The sequence below is a fragment of the Chlorocebus sabaeus genome, chromosome 20, assembly GCF_047675955.1.
Source record: "Chlorocebus sabaeus isolate Y175 chromosome 20, mChlSab1.0.hap1, whole genome shotgun sequence".
In the NCBI taxonomy this organism is placed as follows: Eukaryota; Metazoa; Chordata; class Mammalia; order Primates; family Cercopithecidae; genus Chlorocebus; species Chlorocebus sabaeus.
The window spans coordinates 95,544,506-95,562,485 of record NC_132923.1 but is presented as its reverse complement, the minus strand read 5'-3'; the positions used below and the strand labels follow the sequence as shown (position 1 = coordinate 95,562,485).

The 17,980-nt window shown below is 54.8% G+C and overlaps 1 protein-coding gene across 5 annotated transcripts in view; it reads right to left on the bottom strand.

Annotated features, from left to right (window-relative positions):
* HIVEP3 (HIVEP zinc finger 3) overlaps positions 1–17,980 on the bottom strand; it is a 535,336-nt gene that overhangs the window by 11,416 nt on the left and 505,940 nt on the right. For all 5 annotated transcript variants that reach the window (XM_073007415.1, XM_073007416.1, XM_073007418.1 and 2 more), the window contains 2 exons: positions 6,915–7,090; positions 542–628 (listed from right to left, as the gene is read on the bottom strand). In XM_073007415.1, coding sequence (XP_072863516.1) covers positions 542–628; positions 6,915–7,090 — 263 coding nt within the window. The remainder of the gene's footprint in view (positions 1–541; positions 629–6,914; positions 7,091–17,980) is intronic.

Genomic DNA, 17,980 nt, shown 5'->3' with positions numbered 1-17,980 from the left:
GTCAGGTCTGCTTTGGGCTTTTGTGAAACTCTCCTAGCTCCAAAAGGCCCATGTGTCAGGCCCATGCCGGAGTGTCTAGGCAGGAGTGTGGGTGTGGAGCTTTGGAGAGTATGTGTCCCACAGTGTCACTGTGAGGGGTTGCTGGGATAATTCAGGGCATGCATTTAGAACCTGCCTGACACATAGTGGGCACTCAATGTTGACTGTAAGTTCTCTTGTGTGCATTTATTCAGTAAACATTCACTGAGCACCCATGGGTGCCAGGCACTCCACCTGCATGACAGATGGTAATGCATGATAGCTAGGGCTGCACAGCATATCCTATCAGCATGTGGGAAGGCGGCTCGATCATTCAGGGAATTTAACCTTTGTCTCTGAGAGTTGGGAGAACTGAAGGTGAAGACATGGGAGGGAGAGAGGGGATGAGGGGGAATGGAGCAAAGCAGACAGGAAGGAAGCAGGGAAGGCAAGGAGTTAAGGTGGAGGAGGACGGGGAAAGCGGACGAGGGGAAAGGGGATGGAGGAGGTTGGCAATTGTTACCTTCTTCGGCTTCCAGCTCCTCCAGCACCCCTGTCTCTTGGCACTTTTTGCTGTGGGCCTTCGACTTCATGTGCTTAGTCAGATTCCCTAGAAAGAAATGAGAATACTTAGGCTCTGCTGTGGGGCAGGAGGCCAGGGCGGGCCCAGGACTCATGGAGGTAGCACCTGGCCGGCAGGCCATGGTTTCCAGGTCAGTCAAGGCCCTGCCAGCTGCAGGGGCTGGGTAGGAGCTGCGGCATCCCTCTGCCCTGGTGCTCAGGCCAAGATATGTATCCACAGCTGCTGTTACGGCAGTGCACAGGAGCTAGGTTGGGGGGGGGGGGGGGGAGGGCGGGGCGGGGCAGGGGCAGGGGCTGCGAGGGGACAGAGAGTATAAAGAGGAAGTGAGATGCTGGTTAAAAAACAAACAAAAAAAGAAATTAAAAGACAACTCAAGTGCAATAGGTTTCTTTCTTTTTTTTTTTTTTTTGCTTCTGATTTAAGTCTGGCCCTACTAGCTGGTGATGCTCATCAGGCAGCACTATTGGCCATCTCAAGTGTGGGATGACGTGGGAGGCTCCCATTGACCGGCGTGATGGGTGAGGACTAAACATGCCCTTCTGGCTGAGGACACTTCTAGGGCAGCCCACAGGGCAGAATTCTAGTGTAGGTAGAGAAACCAGGGCAAATTCAATATTACGCATGGCAAGAGGGCAGAAGGTGAGAGTAGGGAAGTCTACTGGCCAAGGATTCAGGAGCCACAAGGCTGGGGGTCCAAGCTTGGTTTCCATAGAGAAGTCCCATTTCTGGGCCTTCAGTTTCCTCAGGCCAATCTACAGTGCAGACACAGGACCAGGGTGGTCAGGGAAGGCCCAGGCAAGGCCTCTGTCCTGTTCCATGCCTACAAAGCCCTCAGAGGGGAGGCTGACTTTGCCCCAAGTTGTAGGTCCAGCCCACAAGCTGCAGAGCAGAGACAGCAGCTCTGTGGAGTCAGGGAACAGTAACAATAGCTTCAGTTCCCCAGCAGGTGCACAACATTTCACAGGCCACACAGCTGGGTGGACAGGAGGGTTCTAGGAAGGACAGGCAGAGCATCCCAGCCTGCCCCAGAAGAACACAGGCCAGATGCCTCAGGATATTGCTTTGGGCCCAGCAGCTACTCCCAAACTATGATGTGCTCACTGTTGCCCTGGGGATGGCTGTATTTCCATATGGTCATTAACATCATAAGTCATAAGTGCCCTGAATCAGGTACTCTGTCCCATTAGTTTAATTAATTGGTAAGTTTGAATGGATGGATGGAGGAGAGAAGAATGGAAAGAGGTAAGCCTCCTGGAGTGGATGAATAGAGTGATTGGTGGGTGGATAGATAAAGTGGATAAAGGAAATACAAAGAGAATGAAGAACAGGAAGAGGATAGACAGAGGGATGGAACTCTAGATGAGCAGATAAGGAGATGAATAGGCAGACAGAGGATAGGTGAGTAGATGAAAATAAATGGAAGGATAGATGGAGAATGGGTCAATAAACAGGTGGGATGATGGAGAGCTGGATGGGAGGACGGAGATATGGATGAATGGAAGAATGGCTGGTTGGATGGATGAACGGACACATGCACTTTTACATGCTTAGGAGTACAGATAGGAGAATGAAAGAATGGGAAGTTGGATGGGTGGGAGGACAAATGGGAGAATGGTAGGAACAGATAGGATGAGAAGATAAATGAACAGGAAAACTATTTGATGAGATGGATGGATAGGTGACCAGGGAAAGGGCCCACAGATGAACCAAAGGGTGCTTCTTAATCATTCCTATAATTAGAATAAATCTTTAGGGTTTTGCTAAGACATTAATGGGGGAACCTTAAGCTGGGATTACCAGAGGTGTTCAAGTCAAGAGCACCAGGGATGGGAGGGGAGCTGCTTCCTTTCCTCGTTCTTCACCTTGGTCCTGGTTCATGACTCTATCCTTCCTAATTTGGGTCTTCCTCCTATAACTGGAAATAAACCTGCATGTTCTACTCCTGGCAATAGTGGGAGCAAAGCCATAATTCCAGAGTCATCTTGTAGCCGGAGGGTCCTCAGAGGTCCCTGTCCAACCTAGTGGACTTCTGCCCTCACTGTCATGAGAAGGCAAAGCCAGAGTAGGACAGTCAAGAGGTGGGAAAAGGCAGCTGGGGTCTTCCGTGGATCAGAGATACCCACTGTCCTAAGGTCCTGGATCCAGGCCCACCCTACCCTGACTACCCCAGACTACAGAGCACAGCAGACACTGCTCATTCTGGCTATTACCTCATTTGTCACACTTGTTCTGCCTGGAAGGTTAGGTCTCTAATGAACCAAGCTAGATGCTGGGCACACAATGGGTGTACAATAGCCACGTATGGGAAATGCCCTTCTCATCGCAGGAGGAAAATGTTGGAAGGAACTTCAAAGTCCATGTAATTGAACCCCCACCAGGCTGAGATTCTCCCTGCTTCTGATCTAACTCTGGGTCCCGGTGCTGATGGCACCATTAGACAAGATCACTGGCTGTCTCGGACGCTGGCAGGGCTGCTTGAGCCAACACAGCGAATCAGGTGGCCCACAGCCACAGTGCTGTTGGTGCCGAGTTCCATTTAGACTCAGGTCTCAAGACTCTGGGGGCCTTTCCCACTCCATGTGGAGGCAGAGTGGAACCTAGATGGAACCTGGCAGCCTTAGGTTTGACTATGGGCTCTGCAGCTTGCTAGCTGCGGGCTCCTGGGCAAGTTCCTTAACCTTCTGAACCCCGGTTTCCGCAACTGTGAAGTAATACCTACCTCGTGGGGATGCGGGAGGACTTGATGAGGTGACACATGTAGAGTGGCAGCAGAGTGTGCCTGGCAGAGAGCAGACCCTTGTCCCCATGCCAGTCACTCTATTGAGCAGCTGGGGGCTCTGCCACGCACCATGCTGGGTGTGGAGGAAGAGATGCTAAGATGATGCTTATGGTGAAATGGTTTTACCTTTCTCAGGAGAAGGCACCAGGGAGCCCCAAAGGGCTGTCTCTCCTCTGCCCCCAACCCTGGGGGTGCAGGGAGGAGTCAGGATCGGAGGTGACTTTGCGGGTCCAGGAGTGGACACTGGATGGGCAGCCCTGAGTGCTGTCTGGGTCCCTCTGTGACTTCCCTCTCCAGGTCCATCTCCTCCTCTGTGAAAGGGGAAGGTGGGGTACATGGCTGCAGGTGCAGCCTGAACACCACTTCCCTGTTGAGGGCCAGGGCCTCGGCTTGTCAGGCAGAGCCATAGTTTCTCAGTCATTCCAGACCCCACCAAAGCCTGACAGGCCTGGAATGAAGAGCAAAGGCAAGTGAGAGGGAAGGCGATGGGTGGGGGAGAGGCGGAACCTCTGATAAAAGGGCATCCACCACCAATCCTGCCTGCCTCATTTGGCTTTGACCAACCCATCTGTCCCTGCCCCTGCCGGCCTGGCAGACCTGAGGCCATCTCTGTCCCCTGAGGCGATCGGTGCAAGGGCCTGGACATGGCACAGCCATCTGCCGGCCTCTGGGAACCATCTGAGAAGAGGAAATGGGACCCCCCAGCCGCCAGAGGGCCACCCACAGGCCTCCCCAGCCCCACCTACTGACGCGTTCCTTAGCCAGTTTCCAGAGGCCTGAGCTGCTGCCACGACGTCTGACACAAGAGACGAGACACACACGGCAGACAGAGACAGACAGGAAGGCAGGAGGGGCTCCCCAGGCCCTGGGGTAGCCGGGTGGTAGGGCCAGGAGGGCCACCTGGGGCAGGCCTGGAGGTGGCCCGATGGGGAGGCGCATAGCCCCGGAGAGAAGGGGCCGGTGTTGTCTGAGCTGATGGCTTACAGGGCCCAGCACTCCACAAAGACACCTGGCCCCAGAAACAGACAGGAGCTCCAGCGTCCTGCTCTCCCTTCACCCCCATACTGCAGAAAGAGCTGACAGGGAGCCTTCCCTGCTTCGATTGCCACCATCCCAACCTGGCCTTCCCTCTGTTAGTCAAACAGTTTCAGATTCCACCATTTCCCATCTGCTCCCTGTGTTGGTTCTGGAAGGTTCTAGTCTTCTAGAAGCCCCTGCGAACAGTTGAGGAAGAGCTCAGGGCACTGCCTGATCACTGGTTGAGAGCACGGCCTCATGGGCCTGGCCTTCGGGACAGCAGGGGCAGCCTTCCCTCGGGGGATGCTCTATACCCCTGGAAAGGTGGAGGGCCCACAGCCCCTCTGTTCAGATTATGTACTCTGGACCCTTCAAGGCCCTCCAGGGCCCCGGCTCTGTGCTGGCTCAGAGAGGCCCAGGAAGGGACTGCAGACAGGCTCAGTGTGGCTTCCAATGAAGGCATCTCCTAGAAAGTAGGGGCTCTTGCTAGGGACCCAAGGCAAAGGGAATCGAGTGGGCCCCCTGCAGGAAACTGCTTGGGCTGGAAACTTCCAGTCTCTCGCGGCAGAGTGATGGTTTCCTGAGGCGATCCCAGGCTGCGTGTGGAGCACACGTGTGCTCTGCATGGCCCTGGGCTGGGAGCTCTCAGGGCTCCTCAGGCTGAGGACAGTGTGGTCCCCTGGACACAGGCCATTCCAAGTGCAGCTTTTTGCCACCCACCCCCAGGAAGGGAGAAAACTAACTGCTCAGAGAAACGAAGATGACGGGGTGATGCCCTGAAGCTCGGGTCCCGTGTTCTAGTTGCAGCTCCAGCATTAACAGCTATTCTGTTTTCTGGGATCACTTTCTTCACCTTCAAGGGGACTTGGGTGAGAAGTATTCTGCTTTTAGAGTTGAAGACCATCCATTGAATTGTCAGTCAGTTATCTCCATCTTACTCTTCCATAAAATCTCAACTGGCTGCAGAAGGCCAGAGGAAGTGCGGTTGGAGGACGTGTCAGGGACAGCCCATGTCCAGGGTGACGCATGCTGGGCAGGGCTCCAGGGATGGAAGACACTTTCGAAGCACCCATGGGGTGGGTGGGGAGTCCTGGGCCTATCTGCCCTCTCTGGGCAACCTTTGGGACGTTGTTTATGAGACACTAAGAGAGAAGAGGATCAGGGAAAGGCAGCGGGAGGGTAGGCACCTCTGTTTAAACCAAAACCTTGGCAGGAAAATTCGAGCTCAACTTGCAGATGATGGCGAGGGGACAGAGCAGGGCAGGGGTTCAGTTAATGGTCTCAGGAGACCAGAAACGGGAACACAGTCAGAGAAGAGGCCACTGTCCCAGGGGATGTGATAAACTGGCGCCTGACTTGGTTTAGAGAGAACGGAAGGGGCCAGGCAGCAAGAGCACGGAGGAAATGAAGAAGGGTAGGGACCCTGCTGGGCCCCCTCCAGAGCAGCGGCCCAGCCTCGCTCGCTGGGAGCAACTTTGCCAACAGAAGAAAGGTCAACAGGTGGCACAGCTGAAGGATGCCCTTGAGTTTCACCCCCTGAGAAACCGCGGGGCTCCCAGAAGCCCCCAACTTGCTCAAAGGAGAAGACAGGACCCTGATGTCCAAACCCTGACCCAGGAATCTATAAAGCTCAAGAGGCTGAAGACACCAGGGTGCCGAGAGCCCTGGGTCTCCCTCCAAGGCACTTCAGTCTGCAGTGAGCAAGCTGCCAGGACCTTCCCTGCCTATCCTGCAGGAGGAGAGTGCGATCCAAGAATCCCATGGACTCAGCTCCTTCGTCCACACCAGGGGCCTGGCCTGGGTGGCTGTGGCAGGCCAGGCCATGCCCATCACCCATCGCAGCTCTCTGGGATGCACGCCTTTCACAGCAGGCCCCTCCTTTCACCGGTGACTGCCAGAGCCTATCCTGACCCTGATGTGGGGTGTGGCCGGGGCAGGGGTGACAGGGCTGCCAGTCTGGGAGTGGGGGGCCGGCCCTGTGCTGAGACGTGCAGAGAAGCTGGGTGGAGCAGGGACAGGGCGGGAGTGGAGAGGTGGGTGGAGGTCGGTGCACTCTGGCATGAGAAGTGAGCATGCGAGTGTGTTAAGCAGCTGGGAGTGGAATGGATTTCCAAATGCGAGAGTGGCAGTGACGAGCATGGATGCTGGAGTGCCTCAGATCAGTGGATAAATGGCTCAGGAGACATGCAGAAGGGAGGGGAGATGAGAGAAGATGCAAAACCAGGAACGGTGAGCAAGAGTGCTGCACCAGGCTGGGCAGGCCAGGGCCGGGCAGCCACAGGTGTAGGGGCTGTGTGCGTGTTCCAGGAGGATGACTGGGGGCAGCCATGGGGAGCCACAGGCCAGTCTGGAGCCAGCTGCTCTGCCACTGGGCACCAAGCTGGGTGGGAATCCAGGAAATGGAGCTGCTCCAGGCCCCCTGCAAAGAGGTCTGGGCACCTGAACTCTGTGCTGGGACTCCCAGAGGGGAGCTCCCTGCAGCGGGCAGGGGCAGTGCCCCAGCTGACTCTCTCTTACCTTTGGTTTTAAAAGCAAAGTGACAGTGCTTGCACACATAGGGCCGGACGTCAGTGTGGGTGCGGATGTGTTTCTTCAGCATGCTGGGCTTCTTGCAGCGAATTCCACACTCCTCACAAACATATTTCCCTCGGCCGCGGCCTCGCACATATACATACTCTTCGTTTGATTTGTACCTATGAGCAACAGGCGTCATAGTAAAGGGAAAAAAAAGGAGAAGAGGCAGATTCCCACCTCAGAAGATGCACGCGCTTCCTAGCTTCATCCAGCCCGTTACAGACGCGAGGAATGGAGGTCACGGAACCAGAGAGGACCATGGGAGTGGGAGGAACTGAGTCACCCTGGGGATCCACCACGGACCCCTGCATCCCTCCCCCTCAGACGGGGGGAGCTGCACTATTCTTCCTCCCCCAGAGGCAGCAGACACTGGTGCGTCCCACCGAGAGGATGTGGAGCTGCAGGGTGCCAGACAGCCTCCTTGGCAGAGCCAGCCCAGCTACAGCTTCACCCACAAAGAACAGCCACCGCAGGCCACCTGAGTCCTAGAGAGGGAATGATGATAGTAAAACAGCAGCAGCAGCTCAGGCAGCCGCCATTCACCAAATGCTCACTCTGCCAGGCACTTTACCCAAATCAAAGCGCAACCACCTCACCATGGAGAGCCCGTGAGACCCCGAGGCTTAGAGACAGTGAGAGACTTGTCCAAGATCCCATAGCCAGAAGGGGCCAGAACCAGGCTCTGAAAGTGCCTTCCCCAAAGCCTGTCCAGTCTGCCAGGAAACCGCCCTGACATTCACGGGAGGAGAAGGAAGAGAGACCACCATTGCTTCCCTGGTTTCAGAGTTTGGAATGAGGAGTCCTGAGCTCTCTCCCTCACCTGCACCTCAGTCTGCAAGCTCTGCAGGCTGCAGGGTCCCAGCCACCTGCCACATCGCTTGGGGTTCTATCTGGAAGTGCCACCAGCTTTCAGGAGCTGCCCCCGAAGCACGAATCAGAATGCTCTTATTTCCACTTAGAAGGAAACCCACGAGTCCCACATGCGCAACAGGATCACGATGAAGCCGTCTTGTTGTTCTAATGCTATACATGTGCAAGTCACAGATGCGGTGGGGAGGGTGGCAGGGGGTGCGCCAGGAGAAAGGACCTTGGCATACTTCCAGGAGGAGCCTTCTGACTCGTGAAGCCTGAGAGGCCACTGGCAAGGCACGTGGAGGAGGCGTGGACTCTCAGCCTGTGGGGTGCACCTTCCAATGCCAGCCAGAGCTGCCCGTGCCCTACTCACTCCGCACCACCTGCCCCAACCAGGTCCAGCACAGAGGGGCTAGAGGTGGCTGGGAGGAGGTGAGCCAGGGACAGCGGTGGGGGCTCCACCCTGCTCCAATGGGGCCGTCAGCTTACAGCTGAAAGGACGTCAGAAGGAAGGGCTTGGAAGAGGGGACTTAGGGAGAGAGCCTGCTAGCAGCAACGGAACCACCACCACCACACCCCTGACCTCACACTCGCCCTCACACATGCTCACACCCCACACTCATCCACACTCACCCTCACATTCACATGTGCTGACACCCCCACACTCACACGCTCACCCCCCCACACATGCTCACACCCCACACCCCCTCACAACCCCCACACTCACACCCCACACTCACATACTCCACACCCCATCCTCACACTTACACTGACACCCCTACCCTCACACACCCGACTCTCCTCCCCACACCCCTACCCCCCACACACCGCACCCTCACACATGCTCATGTCCCCACCTTCATACACAAACATACACTCACTTCACTCACCCCACACGCCCCACACCCTCACTCACACCCTCACACTCACACCCCTACACACTCCCACAACCAGACACTTGCGCCTCTGCTTGAATACTCATATACCCCATATTCACACATACACACACCACCGCCCTCACCCATCCACACATTCACAACCCGACTCACTTCCACATCCCCACACACTCACACACCCACACAAATAGCCCCACAATCACACCCCCCACATTCATAGTCACCCCCACAGTCACACATCCTCACACTCCCACTCACACCCATGCATACTCCCACAATCACACCCGCACACCCACATCCCCACACTCACACACACACGGACATGCACCAGACCCCTCCACCCTCACACAGTCACACACGCTCACACCCATGAACACACACCACACACTCACTTGCACACTCAGACCTCCATGCTCATGCTCACACACTCTTGTGGCACACTCACCCTCACCTCACACATGGACTGCTGTTCACTAGTACAGGTAGGCTCTGTGTTTTTTTTTTTTTTAATCACCTCAGATTTGGCCAACTGATGCCGTCAAGGAGTCTAAAACTGCCCCTTCTCCACCGTGGCTGCCCTGACCAGCCAGTTTTTGCTGCGTCCCCAGTGGGGGCCACCTTTCTGCAGGATCCAGGACACGCGCCACCTTGCGTCCGAGAGGAGGAACTGAAGGCTGTGGCGGCGGTGCGCAGAAATGACTCGTTTCTCTTAGGAAGGGCACTCTGTGGCCAAGCACGAGGCACCTGCCTCCAAGTGACAGCGGCTCATCCTCACGTGGCAGATCTCCAGGACCAAAACTAGTTGCTCACACCTGGTTCTTAATTCCCATGTCCCTCCATGCCCCTGGGACCTGGTGGCTGGGGAAGACAGCTGAGATAGAGGCCCCTTTCCCAGCTAGGAGAAGACAGAGTGAGGGCGGCTTGGTCTCCCCTTTGCACTGGAGGCCCCACCACCTCCTGGACACTAGCCTCCACCTGGCCCTGCTCGTCGGGTCCATGGCACTTGCTCCCCTCCTGCCAACACCCACAATGGTGTCCTTCAGCCTAGCCTTCACCCTGCTGATCCCCACACAGCACAGCCACTCCGATGTCTACCGTGCCTGTGTGCCAGCCAACCTAGAAGCAGGTGCCAGGGTCCGTCTGCCCCAGCTGCTCTCAGACCCCTTCATTTCCTCCTCCACATCAAGCTTAAATGGTACGTGGTCTTTCCAAATGGAGAGAGAGAGAGAGAGTGATAGGAAGGGAAGGAGGGAGAGAGAGGACTCTGAGCCTTCAAGGGTGGTGCCTTGACTTGGGGTGGGGTATATACAACCACGTGCAGCACCTTGTCACATCAGGGAGGGAGTGCAGCCTGCTGCAGAGCACGAGGGAGGAGCCTGGGTTGGGTGAGGCCAGGGATGACAGGAGACATGGAGGACAGGAGAGATGGAGGACAGGAGAGAAGGGAGGTCAGGAGAGATGGAGGACAGGAGAAATGGAGGACAGGGGAGATGGAGGACAGGAGAGATGGAGGACAGGGGAGATGGAGGACAGGAGAGAAGGGAGGTCAGGAGAGATGGAGGACAGGAGAAATGGAGGACAGGGGAGATGGAGGACAGGAGAGATGGAGGACAGGGGAGATGGAGGACAGGGGAGATGGAGGACAGGGGAGATGGAGGACAGGAAAGATGGAGGACAGGGGAGATGGAGGATAGGAGAGATGGAGGACAGGAGAGAAGGGAAGATGGGAGATGAGGATAGGAGATGGAGGACAGGGGAGATGGAGGACAGGGGAGATGGAGGACAGGAGAGATGGAGGACAGGGGAGATGGAGGATAGGAGAGATGGAGGACAGGAGAGAAGGGAGGACAGGGGAGATGGAGGACAGGAGGGATGGAGGACAGGGGAGATGGAGGATAGGAGAGATGGAGGACAGGAGAGAAGGGAGGTCAGGAGAGATGGAGGACAGGAGAGAAGGGAGGTCAGGAGAGATGGAGGACAGGAGAAATGGAGGACAGGGGAGATGGAGGATAGGAGAGATGGAGGACAGGAGAGAAGGGAAGACGGGAGATGAGGACAGGAGATGGAAGACAGGAGAGATGGAGGACAGGGGAGATGGAGGACAGGAGGGATGGAGGACAGGGGAGATGGAGGATAGGAGAGATGGAGGACAGGGGAGATGGAGGATAGGAGAGATGGAGGACAGGGGAGATGGAGGACAGGAGAGAAGGGAAGACGGGAGATGAGGATAGGAGATGGAGAACAGGGGAGATGGAGGACAGGAGAGAAAGGAAGATGGGAGATGAGGATAGGAGATGGAGGACAGGGGAGATGGAGGACAGGGGAGATGGAGGACAGGAGAGATGGAGGACAGGGGAGATGGAGGATAGGAGAGATGGAGGACAGGAGAGAAGGGAGGACAGGAGAGAAGGGAGGACAGGAGAGAAGGGAGGACTTCGGTAGGCACCCCTGGAGCAATGTCAGAGTGTTAACAGCCTGCAGTATTTGGTTGCGGAGAGGAGATGAGCCTGGAGGAAAGGCAGGCTGGATCACCATTGGCCTTGAACACCACGCTAAGTTTGGGCTTGATAAAAGCCTTAAAGAGAAATATAAAGTCTCCAAGAGAGGATATTCCCTGGCCATGGGAATGACCTGGAGTAGGAGAGAATGAATCAAGGCCTAGGCTCGTGTTCTAGAACAGGGATTTGAGATGCCTTCCGGGCATAGGCTCCACAGGCCTTGGTGGCCATTTCGATGGGGCAGGGGTCAGAATGAAGGAGAAACCAAAATCCAGAAGTTTCAACTTGGCTCTAGTGGCACCACCCCCAGGCTTGGGGGGAAGTGATGAAGGATCCTAGTCCTTAAGCATGGAGTATGAGATGCCCATGAGGAAGACATGAAGAAACATCTTTGTGCCACAGTTAGAAATCAGTGGGACTCAGAAGGGATGTGTAGATTTGTGAGGAGGATGACCCCACAAGACAGAAGGGGGTGGTGCCGAGGGCAGAGGCCTGGGTGGCACCCAAATGCAAGGGTGGGAAGAACAAATGGCACCCCAAACCCTGCCCTCCAAAAGAGAAAGGTCAGAGACGCAGGAAACTGGGAGAGAACTGTGGCTTAGCCAAGAGGAGAGGGTTCAGAGGAGGAGGGGCCTGTAGCTGGACATCCCAGAGAGCGTGAGGAGGATGGCTGCTGAAGACCCAAGACTTGAACGAGGGCAGTCCTGGTCCAACGACCTGGAACCTGTGGCTCCTCTGCTCCTTGAAGGCCAGGACCGAGGTTTGCCCAGCTTTGAGGTTCCCAACGGGTCCAGCCCAGGGACAGGCCTATGGCAGCTGTCCATCAGTGTGGACCTCCCCAAGTCTGAGGCGGACCTGCCGGGCTTCAGGTCCAGCTCCTCCTGCGGTGCCAGGGCCCACCCCATCCACCGTCCTCTCCCATAGCTTCCCAGCAATGTCACCGCCTCCCTCTCCTAGCCCCTTCCACCACCACAGACACAAGCCCAGCTCTCTTCCCATCACAAATCTACCAGCCCCAAGCCTCCGTGGGCCCAAACTGGGCCAGCTCTGCTGCCCCTCTTTCCTGCACAGCCCAGATCTGGAGAGGACTGTCCACACCTCCTCCCCACTCTATGCTTTTGAGCCATTGCGGCCCAGCTCTGATGACCCACTGTTTTTGCCGAGGTCACAACTTGTTCCACTGAAAGTTTGATTGCCTTATCCTGTCTGCCCTCTTGCCGACCTTCCGGAGGCACCTGCTTGGCTCCAGCGACCCCATTCCCTACTGCTTGTGTCTCCTTTGCAAGCTCCTTTTTTGCCCACCCTTTCCCAAGCCAACATGGCCCCTGCCAGCCTCTGACCTGGACCTTTCTCACCACATACCTTCCCCAGGTGACCCTCCACCTGGGTGCTGATGGCCCCCAGCCACTTCTCTCTTGAGTTCTGATGCCTTTCCTGTACATCTAACTGCCCCTTAGTATCACCTCTGGTGGTTTTCAGGCACCTCATACCTTGTATGCCCAGAACCAGCCTTCCAAGTCCCTCCACCTGTAGTGTCTGCTCCTGGATTCCCGTCTCTCTCAGTAAGCGGCACCTATACCCATGTGGCTGGCCAGGCCCACAGCTGGGCTTCATCCTTGATGGCTCCATTTCCTTCATGCTCCATAATCAATCCACCACCACAACCATCAGTGCTACAAGCAATGCATGCTCCAAGGGTGCCACCTTTCTCTCCCCACCAGCCCTGGCCACCACCCTCTCTCCTATACCACTGCCTCCTTTCTTCGAAAAACAGCCAGTAGGAGCTGTCCCCAGATCCGTCCAGGCTTGCCACTCCTCCCAGCCTAGAGGTCCCACTTCATGCTTCTCCCACTACCATCAGAGCAAAGCCCCGCTCCTTTCCTTGGCAGGGAAGACCCAGGGCACCATCTGCCCTTGCCACCTCCCCAGCTCATCTCCCACCAGTTCCCACTCATCCCCCCATTTCCTGCTGCACTCCTCCTCCAGCCATGCCAAAGGTCACTTGGGGCCTCGTGTCCCTGCCCCAGCACCATCCCCTCTCCTGTATGACCAGCTCCTCCACTCTACCAGAACTGTGCACCAAGGTCCTGTCCTTCAGAGGCCTGTCCCACACCCTTTCTCTGGGCCTGGGGATCTCACCCGCTCCTGCTTCAGGGCACTTGTCAGGCTGTGTGTACTGCAGTGGCCTTTTCACAAGCATGGCCCCCATCATCCCTGCATGGGTGAGGACCACATCTACCTCATTTGTCCGGGCATCCCCAGCAGGTGCCCAATAAATATTCATTAGCTGCCCATCAGAGAGACCAGCGAGGCCTTCTTTCCTGAGGCCTGCAATCCTCAGATTCTAGCCTTGACTTTCCAGGAGCTCCTGAGCGCAAGTTTAATTCAATTCTGGGCTCCCGAAGGAGGCGGGACACAGGCAGTGCCTCAGAACCTTGATGGGCAGATAATGCTGCCCGCTTTCTGAGAGGAGTGACTCTGCTCAGAGGGGGAGAGGTGGGCAGGACACTTGGGTCTGGGTTCTGCTCTTGTTGGAACTCGCCGGGTGACCTTGGGCAAGTCACTTTCTTTCCCTCAGAAATAGTCCTCATACTTGAGACACGGCAGAGTACTGTCACATGCCTGGCATCGCTCGATCCTCCCATCAACCCTTTTACCATTGTCTCCATTGTACAGAAAAGGGAACCAAGGCCCAGTGGGTTCATTGACACGGCCAAGACCACTCAGCCAGCAATTTTACCATGCAGCACCCTGTTCCCGCACATCAACACTTTCAGATGATGCTGACCAAGGTTTTGTTAGCATCTTCCCTCTCCCAGGGACCTGTTACACTGCAGGCAAATAAGAATGGCATCACTCCCTGCCCAGCCCTTCCAGCCAGCGCTGGGGTTGAGCCCCTGGGTGTTGACAGCTGTAGATAAATGCTAGGGAACAGCCAGGGGGGGAACCGGAACACCATGATGGGGGTCCCTGGGGGTTAAGTCCTGCTTCTCTGGTCTGCTGTCCTCTTCCCTCCTCCACCCAAGGCAGCTCCTTGGAGGCCTGTGACACAGGCTGCCCTGGGGAGAAAGTGACCAACTTCCCTGCCTGTTCTGAGGCTGAAAGACAGTCCACTGCTGATGGGTCCGGCAGGGCTGACTCATGGAGTAATTTCTCACAGTCCCCCTGCCCACCTGGTTTCCGCTGCCCTCACAAGCTGGGGGTGTCAGTCAGTGTGAAAAACAATGTTTAGGTTTGTTCTTAAAGAAAAAGAGCTGTTTCTGTGGGTTTTGAATAGCTGCCTCCTGGGACCTTGAAATCGAACAGCCTGACTGCCTGGGGCTCAGGGCTGTGACTTCCAGGCCACGCAACAAAGTGGGGCTGGAGATCCTGACCCATCATTGTGTCACCAGAGGTTCCAGACCCCTGTCTGGAAGCAGCTTTCTGCCCCATGCCTGGGGTCAGGTCAGGACAGAGGCTATGGGGAGGGGTATGGTGAGACCAGGGTCCTCACGGATGGATCTTTTCATTCTTATGCGGTGGCTCTAAGCCTCATGGACTCAAAAGAAAAGAAAAAGATCCTTAAACAACCCCTTGATCAGAAGGGTCTTATAATCTTCACTGAATAGAGAAGGAAATGGAAACAGAGAGGTTGAGTGTCTTGCCCAAAGTCACAAGGCAGCTCAAAAGTGGTGAAGCAAGGACTGGACCCCAGATCTGACTCGTGGGCCCTGAAGTGCAGCACTGTATGATCTGGTGCGATGTCCTCTCCTGCCCTCGGCAGCTTCTCCTGCAATCCCCGCGGCTGGTGCTACTGAGTCGCCTGACTGTGAACCATCAGCACATGGTATCTTGGGTTGTAGCAGACCCGCAGCTTCTGCTAAGCACGCAGCAACTCGGCACAGAGCCCGCAAAGGACGTGACACGTTCCTCTGCTCAAGGTGCCAAAGAGGGGCTGTGGTGGAAATTGCATGGCATTTCAGGCAAGGTGATGGAGGAGGTTGTTGTTCCTGGACTCTGAATATAGCAAAGATGGAAAGAAGCTGCTCTGCCATGCAGTGGGCTCCCTGTCACTAGCACTGTTCACGCAGAGGCCAGACGAACAGGCTATGAGGTCTTCTAGTAGTAGGTAGTAGGTAGAATAGCATTATTTTACTACTCCTAGCTAGTAGGAAGGAATTCATGATGTCTACGTGCTCAGGACATGTCCAGCACACAGACAGAGGGGCTTTGGATGGATGAGCTTGTGTATGAGTGTCATAACATTGTAAAGTGGATATACTTAGTTCACTTGGATATATTTAGTTTAGCATATTTGTTCCAGTAAATATAAATGAATATATTTACTCCTAAGACCAAGTGGAGGCTCAGGGCACTAGAGGGGGATGGGCTGGCAACATGATCAAGCGAAGCAGAGGAAGCGTAGGAGGGGGAGCGGTGGGGACTGTGGTGACCTGGGAGGCAGGGCACACTCCTCTGTGAAGGAGCAGTGGCTACTCCCATCCCGCCAAATGCCACATGAAATGGTTACATCTTCCAGTGTTTTCAAGGAAACCACAAATCCAGATTTTTTAAAAAAACTAAAAATATTAGCAAACTCTTAGACTGGGCGCCAAGCGCGATTTTAAATGCTTTACATGCGTTACCTCATTAAATCACGTGACAGCCCTATGTGATGGGGCTGTCATGATTCCCATTTATACAGGAGAAAACAGTCACAGAGAGGTTAAGTAACCTGCCCAAGGTCACACAGCCAGTTAGTTAATGGAGTCAGAATTTGAACTCAGGTCGCCTGGCTACAAAGTTCATGTGCTTAACTGCTGTGCAATTCTGTTTTTTAAAAAACATTGTGTAAGTCAAATAAAATACAAGAGGCAGATCTAGCCTGGAGCTAAACTTCTGGCTCAAAGTAATTTCCCCAAGGTCACATAGCTAGTAAATAGGGGCATGTCTGACCTTCAAGCCCGTGACTTTTCTCTCCACCAAGCTGCATTATTTTCTGAAATGAAGGGATGAACTCAATGGCCTCCAAGTTACCTTCTTAATCTGAGATTCTATGTATTAAGCTATTCTGCATTTATATTATGACTTTTCCACCTATTATTCATATTTAATTGGAGAACTCCTGCATCTCTTCCAAGTCTGGATATTTTAAAGGTTTGCTGAATTTCTGATTTTATTATGATCTTGTTGCCAAATATGCTTTCCTCCCAGGAGGTACACTTCTTGGGTGTACTCAGTCATGCAAAGCAAGAGGAAGATGTGACGAGCAATGCACACACTGTCGCTCTGAGACCTACTTTGGCGGGCAACCTGTGTTGGTGAAGCGAGGCTAGGGGCCAGTTCCCGGAGGCCCGGTGCCCTGGGAGGTCCAGCCATGGTGAGCTGGCTGGCTTGTCCGCAGTGACACGCTGCTTTTTGAGTGAAACTCACAGAGGAATGGATGTCTGTGGGAAGAGGGGCAAGTGCCAGGTGGTACAGCCTGCTGAGCTGTGTCTCTCTTCAAAATATTCAGTTGCCAAGAGGTAGTAGACACATCCCCTGGTGGAAAGTGAACTGAGGAGGCCACGTGGGTCATGGGGGAATTTCACACTGGGTTCTGGGTATACCCCAGATTCTCCTGTTGTCGGGGTTCTGCAGAAACTACATCATGGCATAACGCTCAGGCTGGGGGCCATTAGGTGCACCCTCCAGGGACATGCTGCTGTGCCAGGAATTCCATGGCACGCAGGCACAGAGCCCACCAGCACGGTCTCTGTTCTAAACAGCGACGTGAGCTGCAAGCATGTGAATTTACTCAACAGTACTTCCTAAGGCCTGGTCTGAGCCTGGCGCTGGGCCAGGGCCAGAAATATAAAGCTAAATAAAACCCTGACCTTGGTCTCAAGTGTGACTAACAGGCACTTAAAAGATCGTAAAGCAAAGAGATGGAAACAGTAATACAGACCATGAGCAAAGTGCTACAGATGATGAGAGGAGGAACCAGCGGGGGTGGGTGTCAGGTGGCTTCTGCAGAAGAAATGCCTTTGTCTGGGACTTTTTGGGTGCACAGGGTCAGACCTGAGACTCCTGTTTTATGAGTCTCTGCCTGGGTGCAGTGTGGAGGATGGTGTGGGTGGGGAGGTCTGGAGGCCAGGAGAGGCTGTTGTGACTGTAGAGAGCCCAGTTGGGCAGAGGCAAGGGCAAGAGGAAAGTGGACCTAGATTCGAGAGAGTTCAGCAGTGGCCTGACAGAAATAAGAGGGGAGAGTGGGTCAAGGATGCCTTCTTCTACACCTTCCAGAAGGACTCTCGCTGATGAGGCAAGCTCTTGTCATTTTGCAGGCTTGCTACCTACAGTGGCATTTTCACCATTTCCTTGGTTTTACTATTGTGATTTTTTTTTATACTAGGAAAACATCGGCTCCCAGTGGCAGCAGCTGGGAAGATGGCAGCAGCTCAGGGATCGAATGCCCAGCACAGCTCTAAGAATAGGAAACGCTTTTATTCTACAGAATTGGATATGATAGGTGGAGATCCTGTGGAGTGACTTCTGGGTGACCAAGAGCAGAGGCCTAAGAGCCAGCAAGCAGGCACCAAGCCTGGGCTGAAGCCAGCTTGGGTCCGTCAAACGCAGCTGATACCCCATTTCCAACCAGACAGTGGGGTTAAGGAGGCAGGCAGGAACCCAGAAGCTGGGTTGAAATGAAATGAAACTGTCAGAGGAGTGGGTGCCTTCACTGGGAACGTTAGGTGGAGTTGCTCCAGCCATGAGCAGCCCTGGCCTGCAGGGTTCTAGAACAGTG